Genomic DNA, 17,057 nt, shown 5'->3' on the forward strand with positions numbered 1-17,057 from the left:
TTAAGTCAGCTGATGGCTTAAATGTGCTGGATGACCAGAGTTTTTCTTCTCTGACGGCACAGCTATATTCCAGACCTTAGATTGTGAAAGATTGTGGGAGCATGTGGGATCATTTTCACACATGAATTGGCCGCCACACTGTGTGCTGTGATCAAAGCTAAAAGGCGGTGAAAGGAAATATTAAGGTGTGAGAATTTTTCTTTTAGCCAGGTGGCTAATACAACAAATCGTATTGCTTTGTCTTTAGTGACATATTGGAACTGTTACACACTTTTCAACAGAAGAGATTAGCAAAATCTGACCTTTAGTACAAAGCAATTAAAATGGTCAAATCAGCACGAATTTGCTAAGAAAATAAATAATTACAGATAATGTTTTATGAATAAATAATATATTCAAATATAATATTATGGACAGCTGTCTCTTTCTTTACCTTAAAATATTTCAGAGTTCTAAAACCTTTTGTTTCTATTTTTATATACAAAATTTAAAAAAATCCCAGATTTTTTATTTTTTTGAAATGTCTAAAAAAAAATTTTAAACCCCACTGCAATTCTAAAATATCCAACATTCACAATCTCATAATTGCAGTATTTGACATTAGGTTTAAGGAGCACCAATGATTCGAAACTGGCCTCATTATTCACTTCATTGTACAGAGCATCACTAATGCATTATGGGAAACTGGATTCTGGCGCAGCTGTGAATGAGCCAATCGCATATCTATTTAGATCCCTCATACCAGCAATGCCAGAAGCTGTTAGAGAACACTGAGTCATTACTTACTTTCAAAAACAACAGATGATACTGGCTTGAACACTGTGCAAAAGTACTGTGTGATGCTTTAACACTTCAGTATAATGACATCTATTATCAAGTGGCCACACACTTTCTTCATGTTCGGAGAGCTTGGTCTCTGGACCATTATATCAGCAAAAGTATCGCTTTGTCCTCCCCTTTACTAAAAAGATTTCCATTGTCTGTGAAGGATTTCTGTCATTCAAAATATGCATTGCATATTAGCCATTTGTCTATGGTTCTTTCTCTGTTATAATAAAAGTGCACATTTTGAAAGCTATTAGACCTGACAGCTGTGTTTGGTTTGTATAAACACACACGCACACACACACACACAGTATTTTAGGTTTGCAGCTGTGTGCAAATATGTAACTATGAAATAACCTGCATGATTAAATACAATTCAAACCTGGATAATCAATTAAATCCGAAGATAGTATTATAAGTCTGATTTATAAGGATGCATTTTTGTGCCTGTAGCAAAACACTCCAAACCTCTGGGAATGCATGATCAAATTACCTTGCTAATACTAACTAATGCGCTAGTGTCCTTGTATTAAGACATACTATTATTTCCAGCTATGTTTAATATTAGGAATACAACTTAATGTAGTCACATTATTTAATAAACCAGTCATTCTAGATGGAAATACCTTTTTTCTTTAGGGTTAAGATAAGAGGTGTAAAGCAAGGAATACAGAAGCGATAAGAAAGCAGAAGGTTTACTTTCATTTGATGGTGCCATCAGAATCTGACTAGATAAAGACCAGCTTTAATGTGAAAGCTGCATGATGCATGTTCAAAGTTAATTCATTTACCCTTAGTAAATGCCTGTTTAGAGTCGCTGTGGTTTAAAATAGATTACTAATCTAAAGACATTTTCGGAAACAGAACCAAATAAATGTATTGAAATGTTACATAAGGCTCATAAAGAAAACAATAATTTTGTAATGCAAATAATTTTTAAGATTTGGAGCACAATTAGAATTAGGGCAGTGGCCCCTGGGATTGGAGGGGTCACTGTTCAAAATCAAATATGCCCCTGTTGGGCTCTTGAGCAAGGCTGACCCTGCCCTTATACCCAAGCTTCCTAACAAGCTGAGACATGCAATAATAAAAAGATTTTATTATTTTTTTATTATAAAAAAAATTCCTTGCTGTAATGTAATATACACTGGCGTGAGTACCCATCGAGTTTGTAGAAATAGATAAAAGGTTAAAGCTAAAAATAAGCTGAACAGCTTTAATAGAATCAGTGAGATTATTATTTCAGGTTGAAGCCCATGTAAGCCCATGTCTGCTTGTCTACTGTATATGGTAGAACTCTCTGCCTACCTTATTCATAAAAATTCAAAACGATGTTCAAGGTTAAGTACCTTATACCTTGTTTGCACAAAGTTGTACTTCTTTCGGGATCAGCCAAATACACTCCCTGTTCAGTAATCAAAGAGTGAATCCCAGTTGAGAAATAGACGATCGGCGAGAGATTGAGTTTTGTATGACTCCAAATTCACATGATTCTGGTGGCTTGTACTGTATTGCAAATACCTAACAAATACCAAAGTTTTATTACATTTTGTCAAGCCAGTTTAATGCTGTAACAAAATCACAGACATACAGACACACATACAGACAGAATTCTTTCAGAATGAAACAATATTATTGAAAGAGTTTTGACATGTACAGACAAAACATTTCTTTTATTTATATAGATGACAGATAAAATGTTCTTCTATTTGGAGCTCATAACAGATACAGATGATGTGGTTGCTTCACAATCCAAACACTAGGTTATTTGTTAGAGCTGCACCTAACAATCACTCACTCACTCACTGACTCATTCATTCACTCATCATCTATACCACTTTATCCCGTGTTCAGAGTCACAGGGGGCATGGAGCCTATTCCAGGAGACTTAGGGCACGAGGCAGAGTACACCCTGGAAAGGCACACACAGACTACGGACAATTTGGGAACGCCAATTAGCCAAATGTGCATATATTTGGACTGTGGGAGGAGACCGGAGTACCCAGATTTAACCCAGGAACATTCCACGCACACAGACACGGGAATTTAGCCTGGCTGGAAATTGAGCCCAGACCCTGGAGGTGCAAGTTTTTTTATTTTTATTTTGTGGCTAATCTAGCAGTAATGTCTGTGATAGGTTCGGTTGGATGATTTTAATCCTTTTATTAACTTACCAGTAAATAATAATCATAATTTTGATGTTTAATTGTTTACCCTTTTATTCAAGCATTTTCTTATAAAAATATTTATTTTACAAATAAATATTTTCCCACGGAAAAATTATTGTCAAGAATAAAATCTATATAGAACTAATATTTTTATTAAGTAATAAAAAACAAATATTTTAAAAAAAAATCATTGCACACAGCTTTGCGTCTTTATGAGGCAAAATAAAATCAGTGACATTTTACTGTATAAATCTATGAATAGTAATAGCAACTGCATTGCTCTCCGTAAGGCTCACACATTTATCATTTAATTTGACATAAAAATCTATGTACGGTAGGAAGCAAACATTTCTTTTGAATTTAGATTGCTTAGTTTTAAAAGTCTATACACACGTAAACAAACTGTTTATAACTTACTCGCCGATGCGGTAGAGTTGTGTTGCCAGACTAGCCTTTGGCATCTGCTGTTTAGAATCTTGACTTCCAGGCATGGCCACCCACCATCACTTAGACTAAACTCACTCTGATACACACTGAGGCTGCTGTCTCGTCGTTTTGGGGTCAGAGGGAACCAGGGAGTTTTCTTTTGAGTGTGTGTGCTCTGTGTACTGTACGTGTGTGTAGGTATGCGTGTGCATGCACACTGTGCTGAGCCATTTTACTTCAACACAGTATACAGAGAACAATCACATTAGGTTTTTTTTTTAAAATAATGACCACTTGTTGGATTATCAGGTTTGGATTTTGGTGATGTGATATTTCTTTATCTCCTATTCCAGCACGCTCTGGCAAAATTGGGGATAAAAGTAAACCTTGTGACTGATCAATACACCCCACAGATGTCAACATATTTATTACGTATAACAACCTACTAACATCGTGTAATTATCTAATTGATTAAATAGTAAGACACAACACAATACTAGCCTAGAGTATTGCTTTAATATAGCTTTCAAAAGCTCTATTTTAAGTGCAGACCTTTCATGCAAAATAGCATGCATTGTGATTCATGTGACAAACACCAACTAGAGCATCATTTGTAACATGAAACAGTGGCTTTAACTACTATGTAGAAGCTGATATTTGCTTAAATAACAGTTGCCAAGGCCAAAGAGTCGAATCTGATCTAGATTATTAAGGTCAGTTTGGAATGAAATAGGATCGATTTGGGACAGCTGTGTAATATGTCTTATTTTTTTACACTGCGATGTCTTATTGTAGACTCTAATGTGCAACTTTTTTATTTTGTCTAATGGAGTAAGTGACTCCCTTGTAAGTGTCCCATTTCATTCTTTCCCCCTCTTTAAGCAGCCACACTTTTTCCTCCATTGACTTTGTGTCTGCTGTGAAGGGCTAACATAATTGAGGGCTCTCCAAGTGAAAACATGTTCCACTCTGTGACCCTAAAAAATACAATAGGGGAGTCTAGGACATAAAACAACCAAGGTCATAGTCAGCAATGGTAATAAACCTAAGTGAATTTGACTCCTATGAAAGGGTCACTGTGAGCCTTGGTGCAGGTTTTGAAGGGCAAAAAGGGGAGCCATTTGTTAACAGTGAGGAAGTCACAGAGGAATATTGGGGGCTGAATTTGATTTTGTTTGATTCAGCCAAGCTTTTATGGGTATTGTGCTTCCATCTGAACACGGGTTTAAATGTACCCTGTCAAGTTGCATCTAATGGCATGTGTATGTTTTAATGTGTAATTAGAAATGAGCCTTTACTTTAGTCAGGCTAAACCCTGCAACGCTGCAAGCAGTTTATAACAATATTACTATGAACATCATGTTAAACCAGGACAGATAAAGGTTGTATTTACTGTATCAGATGTCTATAGACTGCACAAAGTGACATATTTAAACTACAGGTTTCTGGTCTTGCCACAAACGATTGTACTTGTTTCTATTTAATTCATAGTTTTTTTGTTTTTTGTTTTTGTTGAGAGGGTTCCCGATTTTCTCCCTAATTTAGTCATGTCCAATTCCTCCCCGTCACTAGGGGCCTCCGACATTAATCTACTTCTACCACTCAGTCGAGAATCACATGTTTCCTCCGTACAACGTGATGCCAGCCGATCGCATCTTGTCGAACTGCTCGCTCACGCACCATTGGGAGCAGTGTAACACACTCGGAGGACAGCGCTATCCGCCCCCTACCGCTTGCGTGAGCTCATAGACGCCCCTGATTGGCTGTAGAGCCGTGATTAATGTGGGAGCACTAAGTACCTCTCAGCCCTCCCCTCTGAGGGATGCCATCTATCTATCAATCAGCTCCCTCTAGACCTCCGGCTGCGAGAGGTTACAGCATCACCCGGGAATCAACTCGCAATCTCTGAATGATAGGGCGAGCACTTTACCACTGTGCCACTCGGAGGCCCCTTAATTCATAGGCCTTGCTTTTGCTTTTTTCTAATGCAAGATCACCAGGGTGTATAAAGATGACATTGTGTATGTTTGCAGTGATTAAAACAGTCTGTCTGTCTAAATGTGATTAAAAAACCTCATGAGTTAGTGGGGTTTTCTTACACAGAGAATGTCATGCTTCCGATCAAGCTGATGAGTAGATAATAGATGAGCGTAATAGACAAATGAGTACTGTACAGGACAAATGTATTTAAATTGTCATTAGATATTAGTTCACAAATCCTGAGTGATGCTCCTGTGCTACAATGGAAATAGAATCTGTAAAAAAATGGCAATCAATTTGAATTGTTAAAAATTTCTAAAACATGGTACGCTGCATGTTTTTTTAATGCATATAATGCCAATTATAACACGATTGTGTGAAGTCTTTGACAGCGCATCTTAGGGTAACGTTAACTACAGTAAAATTTTCCTGGAAAAAAAGGCCACTTCTGAGTACAGGCATGTTTTGGTTTTAGAAAAAAAAAAATACAAGTAAACAATTAATGAAAGAAAATCCTAACATGACAGTAGTTAAGGCATTGGACTACAGGTCGGACGGTCCCGTGTTTAAACCCCACCACAATCAAGTCTCCAGGCCCTTGACCCTCAATTACTCAGATGATTTATCTCATACATATGAGATAAAAATGTACATCATTCTAGATAAGGTTGTCTGCCAAATGCTGTAATGTAATGTCAAATTATATGCAAAATATCTCACAAAGAGTTTGTGTACAATACTGTAGTAACTACTAGTTGGCCTACAATGACAATGTACTTTTGCTTTGGCCCTACTGTATGTTGTGCTTGTGAAGTTAATGATGGCGCAAATGATTATGGTTCTGGATTACTGATAAGAAGGTTGGGGGTATAAACTGCTAAGTTGCCCCCGTTGAGCCCTTGAGCAAAGTGTATCCTGGCTGACCCTGCACTCTGCCCCCAGCTTCCTAACTGGAAAATATTCCAAAAGAATTATTGTGCTTTAAGGAAAGTTATATGCAACAATATTTGAATCTTATTCTTATATGAGTAATCCTAGTTGATGTACGTATGCGTCATGTACTCTGGATGTAGTAATAGTGCATTTTATTTTCTGCACACAAGAAGTGCATGAAGCATTGCATTGTGCAGTTAAACAGATTATTAATCGAGTAAGGAATGGTTACTGATTCCCATAACTAGTTGAGATGCATGCCAAAAACAATGCAAAAAAGAAAGCAGTGTTCTGAGTCTAAGTTGATTATTCATTTGAAAGGCATTAAGTAGTCAATCAGAAACAATTAATTATACCTTAACACAAACAACACAACAGGAGCAATAATTCTTCTCACGTCCTGCCTTTTCACCGATATGCCTAATGTCTCCCCGAACTCAAAACCCTGCTACTGAGTCACTGCTTAGGATCAAAAACAACAGATGACACAGGCAGGCATTAGAACATTCTGTGAAAGTACTGTGTGATGTTTTCAAACAGAGCTCAGCTGGGAATTATGAGCAGCAATCTTGGTTCTGGTATCTGAAATAATGACCTCCGGAGTTTGTTCTTGGATTCAAAATGCCCATTTTCTAAAACCGACTATAGAGTACATCTACACTAGGGAAGTAAAAACAGGTTCAGGGTTCTTGCTGGCTAAGAACTTTTAGAGCAAATTCTATTTCTTCTGTTCTTGTCAGTCCAGTTGTAGTGCCATATGGCCATGTGTCTCTGTTCCAGAAACCTGTTCTCTTACTCAATAAATCCAGTGCTGTTGGAGCTCTGGGTCACTAGAGGGCATGATCCACATTACATGCAACAAAAGGCCCAGCTGGCCATACACACGTGCACACAATCGCCAAGACACAGCCATCAAGAGAAGACAAAGCCTTCGGAGTGATTTGTTATTGCCTGGCGCAAAAGCAATAAGAGCTATATGGAGGAATAGAAACAGGGGTGTGACATGGAAGTATAAAGTCAGGGTATCTGAAAAGGAGGAGTGTGAGTGAGCAGACCTCACAGCCTCTCAGGAACAATAAAACCCACACCATTTGACCTCTATTAGTTTTAAGTGCAGACTTAAGACATAGTTTTTTTTTTTAGGGATCAAACTCCCTAATATTACAGTGTCAATAAATTCAGTGAATACAACTGAACAATAATTTGAACAATGATGTAAAGAAATCTGAATAATTTCAATCTGTAAGTAACCAGTTCTGTACGGATGAACAAATTTTCTGATTTCAATCTGATTAAACATACAATATAACCAGAGGAACAAATTTAAGTCTAGGTAGCATTGCCATCTAGTGGATTTTGGCGAATGGTTTAAGTGGCAGTGATTTGGGAAACAGTCTATATGAGGACATTTTCAAGAAAGGAATTTTTAAATCATGTTTTTCAAACAGTTGTAAAAAATTTCAAGGATAATTATTATAGATCATAAGAGATAGTCAAAGTGAATTGTGTTGAAAGCTAGTATAGGGAAGTAGGGAATAGTGCCTAAAGTAGAAAAATGTAAGAAATTGTTCACAGAGGCCATTTGGATGTCTCTAAAGATAAATAGATAATAAAACTGATGAACAGATGAACAGATGGTCATCATGCTGCAGTTCCTCTATTAGGAGAAAGTTAGCTGGGAATGAGATGGTGCATACACTTCATTTCCTGATTTTTTTTTTAAATATAGGTTTTATTCGAGTTACCAAAACAAAACTCTCTTGGCATACAGTATTAAGGGCATTTACTTGGATGTCTACTTGAAATATGCTCTGTTCTATTTTGAACAGCATGGTGTCCTTTAATGTTCAGTACTGTCTGCAAGTAACTGTAATTGATTTGTAGGTGAATTGTAAGTGATTGTAATTACAAAATGTTGACTGTTTTACTGCCGTATTGTCAATATTAATAGCGACCTATTGGTTTTTAACCTAAAGCTTCCCTATCTGTTTAGTTATTTATATAATTAACCAGTCAGGATGGGTGGCACAAAAATGTGAGACGCTTGAAGCTAACCATGTGCATTGTTTCCATACTGCTACTCACTAAACACGAAGGAACACTAAAGGAAGAAAGTGCAATTTGCCCCCTTCCGAATACATGGGTTTACAGATGCCTACAATTGGATAATGTCACTGTCAAGAGAAGGGAACAAGGGATTATGTCATTTCTCTTATCCTAATGTCTTTCTTCGCACTTGGCCAGTTTTATCCTCAAATTAATCTTCATGTTGGCTTACATTTACAGTTAGGCATTTGACTTACATTTTTATCTCATTATACATCTGAGCAGTTGAGGGCCATGCTCAAGGGCCCAACAGGGTTTGAACCTGGGATCTTCCGAACCGTAGTCCAATGCCTTAACCACTGAGCTACCACTGGCTTCCTATACAGACATCGATTCTTCAAATTTAGAATTTAGAATACACTGCACATGGTAGTGCGAACAATTGTTCAGGATAATTTATTTTGTATAGCACATATTAGTTAAAATATTACTTAATTATTAATTCATTTCTTATCCAAGGGTACTATTCCACCATAGGGATGCTACTCTGCTGTGCTGCCACATTTAACAATGGACGTTGAAAAATGGGAGCACTATCACTAAAACTGATTCTGAGGATGTGTACAACGAGATGTTTGGTTCAGTTTTCAAGTGCATGATCAAGAAGAGAGAACTGTGATCTGATAAAGTATATAAACAGGTAAGATAAAGCCATTTCTCCTGTTTACTAATGTGGCTGTTTACAAATGACTCACAGGTATTCCCTGTCACGTACCAGCCTGTCAAGCTGAGGCTCTGTTGCCGCCATGGCAACAGCCAGGGGATCCTCAGTTTGTGAAAGTGTCACTATAAGAAGTAGCTCCTGGTTTTAAATCTCTATGCACACTGTACCCTTAACATGTCACCATGCCTGACAGCAACAGAATTTCATGTTAGCCAATGAAGGAAAACATTAATAATAAATTAGTCTTACCTTACTGGCATGCTATTGGGAGTGGAAGCTTGAAGGAAACCATGCAGAGGTTTGCACAGACATTAACCCAAGCTTTGGACTAAACTCAGGATTCTGGAGGTGTGAGGCATCTGGAGGTGTGAGGCAGTGACCCTATACATCACTGCATTATATACTTTTTTAGTATAATTCTATATGAATTCTTAAAATTGTTTCTATGGATTCAGTGTGGATATGATGTATAAACAGGTTGTACAATTAAAAAACGATTGCTATGCAATATGTGAATTATTAATGCACACAAAAGTGCTGTACATGTTTTCTGATTAATACCAGAATGGGTAGGTCAGTATAGGTGATAATAACATTTAATTAAATTTTATATTTTATGTTATAATTTTTTTTGTGTTTTTTATATTGCACACAAAAAACATTGGAGGGGAACCAAATTAGAAAAGGAGACACACTGAATATTTGAATTACAGAAGATATATGGTTAGTAACCTGGTCAGGTTGTAGTGATTCTTCAGCCAAGCAGCTCTGAATGAGAGAACTCACCCTGGATGAGATGCAGTGCATCACATATACACATTCACACATACACGCATTATCATTCACTCCCAGGGGCAATCTACATTTGCATTGACAGCGTTTTACAGACACCCCTTATCCAGAGTGACTTCTATTTACTTCATTTTATACAACTGAGCAGCAGAGGTTTTGGGGCAGGTTTGAACTCGTGACCTTCCTGTCAGAAATCCAATGTCTTAACCACTTATCCACATGCAACTCTGCACGGAGAGTAACCTAAGCTCAGGTTGCAAACCCAGGATTTTGCCAACTGTGACATCAGACATTAATTGTGTCTCTTGCATAATATCAGATTACATAAGAAGTAGTATCAACCACATGAAATGCCATTTAAGATGAAAAAGTGTATTTAATAGTGAGGATGTCATAAACGTACTCACAATTTTGCAAAAGTCCCAAAATGTGTGTGGGACGTGTAGTGTGTGTATGTGTGTGTAGGATGTGTAGTGTGTATATTTAGTAGTGCTAGCATAAATGTGCGTTTTGCAAATGACCCGAAATATCTGATCTTATGTTGAGTTGAGCCCATGACATGCATAATGAAAATTGTTCAGCTCAAAGAGATCTAGAAGTGTACAGAGCTTGACATATATGTGTGCACAAGTATGTATAAGCTATGCAGCAAAATCTTCTGTGAAGGCCCAGACCCGCAGATCAACTAATGGCAGAAGATTTTAACCTGTGTGCCAATTTCCATGAGTTTTTGAACATGTTAAAACCCCCCGAAAAGGGCCCGGGTGATATTAAATAAATAAATAAATGAAAAATAAGAATCCTTAAAAGAAAAAGAGGGCCCTTGCACATTTATGACATCACCATGTCAGCTATTAAAACAGCTTTGTCATCACCATTGCTCTGATACTGGTGTGAAACGTGGCTCAGAACCAATATAACGATATAGTTTTCAGGCTAGTTTTGAGCTGTATTGCCACACACAGCTGCTGTTACATACACACTTTTAATTTTAGCATATTTTGTACATTTAATTTGAAAATCGAAAAAATTCATTTTTTTGTCCACCAATCTGCAACAATAACTGACTTGACAGAGCAAAAATATAGTTATGGACATTTTTACAAATTGAGCACATATCAAAAATTGAAAATTTACATCTTTATAAATATTCAGATACTTAATTAATTCAGTGTTGTGTGAAAGTCACTTTGCCAGCATTTACAGCTTTGGGTACATCTTCTCTCAGCTTTTCACAACTGGATTTGAATAAAAGGACAGATTTTACATTTTGTTTAATGTATTTACAGTACGGTTAGTTACGGGCACATTTCCATGAGGTTGATACAGTATATTCTTTTTTAACACAATTGTAAAAACTAGAGCCATGCTGCAATAAAATAACTGCAATGATCAACAATATCTTGTGTGGAGGACTGTGACTGGGTGCAGGGCTGACTGGGTCCAACTGGTAAACGTCCTTTTCCTCAGATTGACCTGCAAAAGATATCTTGTTTTCAAGTCTGTGTTCATCTCAATCTTCGAAATTAACATCCATTCTTTTCTTTCTGTTTACTCTCTGGTGTCACAGTGTTAAGTTACTGCAAACGCAGAGCCAATGTTTCCTGTAATTAAGTACTGACATTTCATGGTTTATTTTTTTACTTTTTATGAACACCCATTTGCACTGTGCTATCATGCCTTAAATGATTGCTATTGGTCTTGGCTTGACTTGATTGAATTACCATGGAACACTAGTCTTTTTTGTTTTTATGTTTACAATAAAAACTGCTAATTCATCCCAACAAAAGAGAAAAACACTTTCTAATTTAACAAATGTAAGGGGTTGGATCTAATATACGAGGATATTAGTGCTGTCTCACTTCATTCATGTGCTCATATTTATATTTTCAATAAGCCTTGTTACTAGTAACTTTAATTGTCACATTTTGTTGATGTAAATTTTAAATAAATGATTGCCATTCAAAGCACGTTTTCCTCTTTGGCTTCATTTGTTCAGGGTCTTAACAGCTTTAAAATACAGACAATTGACATTTATTTAAGATCAGCTGCAGGTAATTTTACTTTTAATTTTTATTTCTTTTCTGTGTTTTACAAATAGCATTCTGTATTTGTATAGAGTTCTTGTAGATAAACAATCTAATAACATTGGACGGTCTGAGCTGGAGCATGGAAACAGGCACTGGGTCCGAGCAAGTGGGGTTGCTTCCTGGGCTTTTGGGGAATGCTTGGTGCTGAACCATGTCTAGAAAACAAGGTTATGGTGCCAGCATGGTATCCACAAAGCCAGAAGGTGGCAACAGCACTGCTAAACTAGGTGGGGGCAGCAGCATGGTGACGCTGAAGCTGGGTCATTGTGAAAGCGCTCTGCCTCCTCCTGGGCCTCTGGGCTTCAGCCTCATCCTGGGTCTCTGCGCACTCGGCCTCCTGCTGGGACTCTGCGCTATCGGCCTCTTCCTGGGGCTGGGAGCTGCTCTGTCAGCCCCACTGTGAGCATCTATGGACTTGGTCGCTTCTGTGCACTCACCAACTGGGGTTTCAGGTATATCCCCTACCCAAAAAATGTTTGGGGGAGACTCATACCTCTACAGGAAACACCCCTCTCTTTAGTTGCCAGACTAGCCTGCTGAGCTGGTCAGCCTGAATAACATGAACTGACGCCACTGCCTCTTCCCTGGCTTAGGAACTATTAAGCTGTTGCTATAGAACACCACTGGAGGAAACACCCAGCAGGGTCAAATGCATCATGACCCATATACAAAAACAACAGAAGAAATCAAGCAAAACAGACAGCAGATCAGAATGTGGGGCTTTACGCACCCTGCACACTTTCTCCAATCCTTCCTCTCCCTCACCTTCAATAGAGTCAGCACCTCAGCTTGGAGTCAGCATAATCCTTCTACAGGGAAGCCATGTCCTCTTTGGCCTCAGAGAACTTGCCTTCCCTCCTACCCTAACCAACACACCAGTGCACAAAAGCACTAGATCAAAGCAAATTTATAATCAAAACAAGCCCAGGCCTATGCAATGTGTTACTCTACCTGGAAACCACAGTGGGAGGCTGGTAGTTGATGCCTACCTTGAGCACAATGGGACAGCAGGCCACAAACTGGATGGTGCGCTTGGTCTTGAATGGAGGCAGTGATGGTGATCACAATCTGACTAATCAGCCTTTTCATGTTGGTGCATGTAGAAGACACACTTAATAATTAAGGTTCCATCTGCAAATGTCATAGACGATTTCATTGTCCACCATGAAGGCATAGTCGGAATGCCCTAAGGTCGTGTGGGGGGTCAGGATGGGGTTATAGGGCTCCACCACAGCAGTAGACACCTGAGGAGCTGGGTAGACAGCGAACTCCAGCTTTGACTTCTTACCGTAATCAACAGACAGGCGTTCCAACAGCAGGGAAGTGAAACCAGAACCAGTTCCACCACCGAAGCTGTGGAAGACCAGAAAACCCTGGAGACCTGTGCATTGGTCAGCCTGAAAAGATAATGAATGCGGATTAGTCAATGAATGAAAAAAGAAATCTGTACAAACTTACAACAGGATGCAAATGTTGCTTACCATTTTGTGGATGCTGTCCAGTACTAGGTCAATCAGTTCCTTACCAATAGTGTAGTGACCATGGGCATAATTGTTGGCAGCATCCTCCTTCCCTGTGACGAGCTGCTTATTGTGGAACAGCTGGCGATATTTTCCAGTGCAGACGTCATCTAGAGGAAAACACCATTATTAAACTATAATCAGATTAACTTCCAGACCACTGGTAACTACCTTGCAAAAAATCTTAATCTTACCTATAACAATGGGCTCCAGATCCACAAACACAGCCCTGGGGACATGCTTTCCAGCTCCAGTCCCACTGAAGGTGTTAAAGGAATCATCTACACCTCCAATGATTTTGTCGCTGGGCATCTGTCCGTCTGGCTGAATGCCGTGTTCAAGACAGTAGAGTTCCCAGCAGGCATTGCCAATCTGAACACCAGCCTGACCCAGGTGGGTAGAGATGCACTCACACTGTAGGGGGAAAAGGCATGTGTCACATTCTCATAACTGGTGTATGCTGTATTTCCCCTACTGAGGACATTTTAATTTTACTGAACCTCATAAAGAATTATTTGGTAAACATTTTTTAAAACAAACAAAATTTCATTTTTTTAAACATCATGTCTTGGAGGATGTCAGGGATAACCCCTGCAGGGACCATGAATGCTTTGTGGTTTGTGTTCATGTTGCATTGTGTCAGGGCAATTAGCCTGGAAAACCCAGAACACCACATCCTGCGCCACCTGAGTCATTCCTTCCCTGCGCCACCTGAGCCTCATGAGTTGTGCCCGGCCCTGTCTTAGCCAGATACTGCACCCTCTGTGCCTAGTTAAGGCTATGGCTTATGTTCTTTAGCACCAAGAATATTCTGCTGTTTCTGTTAGCAGGACTGGGGAGCAGTGCACTGTGTCCACCACCTGGGACATCATTCTCACTCTGCCTCCGGGGTTTGAAAATTTTGTGCTCACTACACTTGAGGATTTTGTGTTTGCTCCTACTCCTGGGGTTGAGGACCCTGAGTTCGCTCCATCTCCCTTGTTTGAGAACTTCATGCTTGTTCCACTTTCTGGGTCCGAGAAGGCCAAATTACAGATCTGTCTTCAACCCTTGGTGCTTAGTCCAAAGGACATACACCACAGCCTCTGTGTCAGAAGGCCCAACAAAAAGGGGGAGGCTGATTAGCGTATTTAAGTTTCCTTGTTTAGTTAGTCAGTGTCTCACATCTTTCATTGTTACTGCTGTTGTGCTATTGTCATGGTTATTCTGGTTTTCCATTTTTTCATGAACTGTCTTTCTTTTTTTTGCTTTTTCTGTTTGTTTCTTATTGAAAGTCCTTGCAGCTGCAAATATGCCATACCTGCATTCCTTCATACCTGACAGGGAGGACTTAAAAATAAAATAGGAAGTGTGTTTTTTAAGCCTAAAAATCTGTAATACATGTATTTGGCACATTATTTAATATTACAAAATGGCTAATGTGAAATATTATGTATAAGTTTGGTTAACTCAATGAAACATTCTCAATTGAGACGTTCCATTGCATAATGTTACATTTACTGTCTCTACAAATGTCATTCTCAAAAAAATAACTAGTAACTAACAATTTTATTGATGAGGTGAAAAGTTTCATACTTACCATTATGATGTACAGATGTGGCTTTAAGTTGTATCTAAACAAAGCCTAAGGGGTAAAATTGACCTTGAACTTGAATTATCTCACGCTGACTGTAAAAAGCCTGTAGTGAGATAATGAAATGATCTAAGTTATAATACTAGAGGTTTACACTCGGATTCGCTCAAGTACATCCCCCTAATGATGATCTTGTAATCAAATCAGGCTAAATTATTACCTCACAGTATGACAGAAAAGTTGATGGAGACGGTGCCTACTGTTAGTGAGGACGTGCAGTGACAAACGTGATGGAACTACCTGCACAAACAGCAGCCAAACAAAGGCTAAACAATATATACAAAATATTTTATATATTTTTTAGCATATATAAGACAGAAACAACATCTGATTTTAATTTCTAATAATTCATGTTAAAGTTAATAACATGATTTTAACGGAAGTGACGTTCTGAAAAATTTTATTCTTTTCGGCATGAGTCTGTGGTGGGCGTGCGGCCCTCAATCTGTTGTCACTCCTCGCTTACTTCATAGGCTCACTAGATAGGCAGCTTTCCCCTCTGCAGGTGCGCAAATGGGCGAGGCCGCTAGAAACAGGCACGGCTGAGTCATCATCAACGCTAATCACCGTTATAAACCATCTAATCTAACAAAGGTAAGCATAAGATAGTTTTCCGACTACCCACACAGTTTGCAACTAGACAATCACCTTATTGCATTGTTCATTATAAACGTGCGATTAGGAATTATATAGAGACGGCTGTACATAGAGAAGAAGCCATAACCATGTTCTATGAGAGTATAAGTTAACTTACACTTCGCATTCATCGTGATTATTAGAAAAGGCGATCTGCAAAGACTCATAGTAAAATAAATCACACTCACCGAGCCTGGTGGAGATAAAGCAGGAACACGAAGCGTTAGTACAGATTCATTTTTTAGGAGCAGCTTCCTAGTAAAACCAGCTTTATATTGACCCGCGTTTATAAAGCAGTCTGGTAAAAAATGATTAGTGCAAACATGAACGCGTTTAGGTAAATCGGCGGGGACGTTAGCTTTAAAAACTAAATTCAGCCACTGCGTCCTCAGTGGCTCAGATGTCGGTAGTGAATGACAACTGCTGTGTTCGCTATTACACCCAACAACTGTACACAACACTCGCTTAGGCGACATTTTGCTCCAAAAACAATGGCCGACAGCTTCTTCTCACTCGGGGCGGGTCTTTGCTAAAACACCAATGTGAATCAACTAGTGTAGGAGCGGCCTCTTGTGGTGTGGCGTCACATCGACAGACATTTGGACAGTGATTTCAGAAGGGGGATGTTATTGTAATAAATGAAAAGAAAACCACTGGGCGGCTCTTTCTCATCGTAGAGTGGTTGTGTACGCACTCTCCTAACACACAGTTCAGTCCAAACAGCTTAAAAACGTGCATGTAGGCCTGTATGACCCCTTTAACCATTTTCCTTTTTCATTTTTTTACATAAAATTCCCCTTTTTCCTATAGGATCTTCTCTCGTGTTTGTGGTGTCACCCATGCATTAAACCTATATATAAAATGTGTGTGCCCGCTGTTGGTCTTTCGCTTGCTCTGGTCGAGGGGTCACCATAGCAAACAATCCACATAACAACTTGGCACAGGTTTTACACTGGATACCCTGCCTGATGCAACCCTCCCATTCCATTTGGGCTTGGGAACAGCACTGCATCCAGTGGCTAGGGTTTGGGCATAGGGTTCAGGCGATAACCCTACCACAAATGGGACGAGATGCTTATGCTTCAGGGTTAGGCGCTTGATGCATCATAATTGGGGGAGAAGAACGACGTCACAAGAAATTGTTGCATTTTAAATCTAATTATGCAACAGTTCAGACTAAGTAATTTGATTGAACGAGAGGCTTTCCACAAGCAGTGGTGTGGCGTGGGGAATATTTGTTTTAAGAATTCAACTGAGACAACCTATGTGTTTTTTTATTTTATC

At 38.9% G+C, this 17,057-nt stretch overlaps 1 protein-coding gene across 1 annotated transcript; it reads right to left on the reverse strand.

Annotated features, from left to right (window-relative positions):
- Positions 1–12,840: 12,840 nt before the first annotated feature.
- On the reverse strand, positions 12,841–15,143 carry LOC128532876 (tubulin alpha chain-like). Its single transcript, XM_053506995.1, has 4 exons — positions 15,084–15,143; positions 13,699–13,918; positions 13,466–13,614; positions 12,841–13,381 (listed from the first exon to the last, which is right to left on the reverse strand). Exons 1-4 carry the CDS (start codon positions 15,084–15,086, stop codon positions 13,097–13,099), a joined length of 657 nt encoding a protein of 218 aa, XP_053362970.1. The 5' UTR covers positions 15,087–15,143; the 3' UTR covers positions 12,841–13,096.
- Between the last annotated feature and the right edge of the window lie 1,914 nt (positions 15,144–17,057).

The sequence above is a fragment of the Clarias gariepinus genome, chromosome 11 (genome assembly GCF_024256425.1).
Source record: "Clarias gariepinus isolate MV-2021 ecotype Netherlands chromosome 11, CGAR_prim_01v2, whole genome shotgun sequence".
Lineage (NCBI taxonomy): Eukaryota > Metazoa > Chordata > Actinopteri > Siluriformes > Clariidae > Clarias > Clarias gariepinus.

Bases quoted from the DNA above. Each gene is read 5' to 3' on its own strand.
- LOC128532876 (XM_053506995.1), bottom strand. The intron at 13,615-13,698 runs GTAAGATTAAGA...GTTTTCCTCTAG, and splicing joins TCTGGAGCCCATTGTTATAG to ATGACGTCTGCACTGGAAAA. The intron at 13,382-13,465 runs GTAAGCAACATT...TTATCTTTTCAG, and splicing joins TGGACAGCATCCACAAAATG to GCTGACCAATGCACAGGTCT.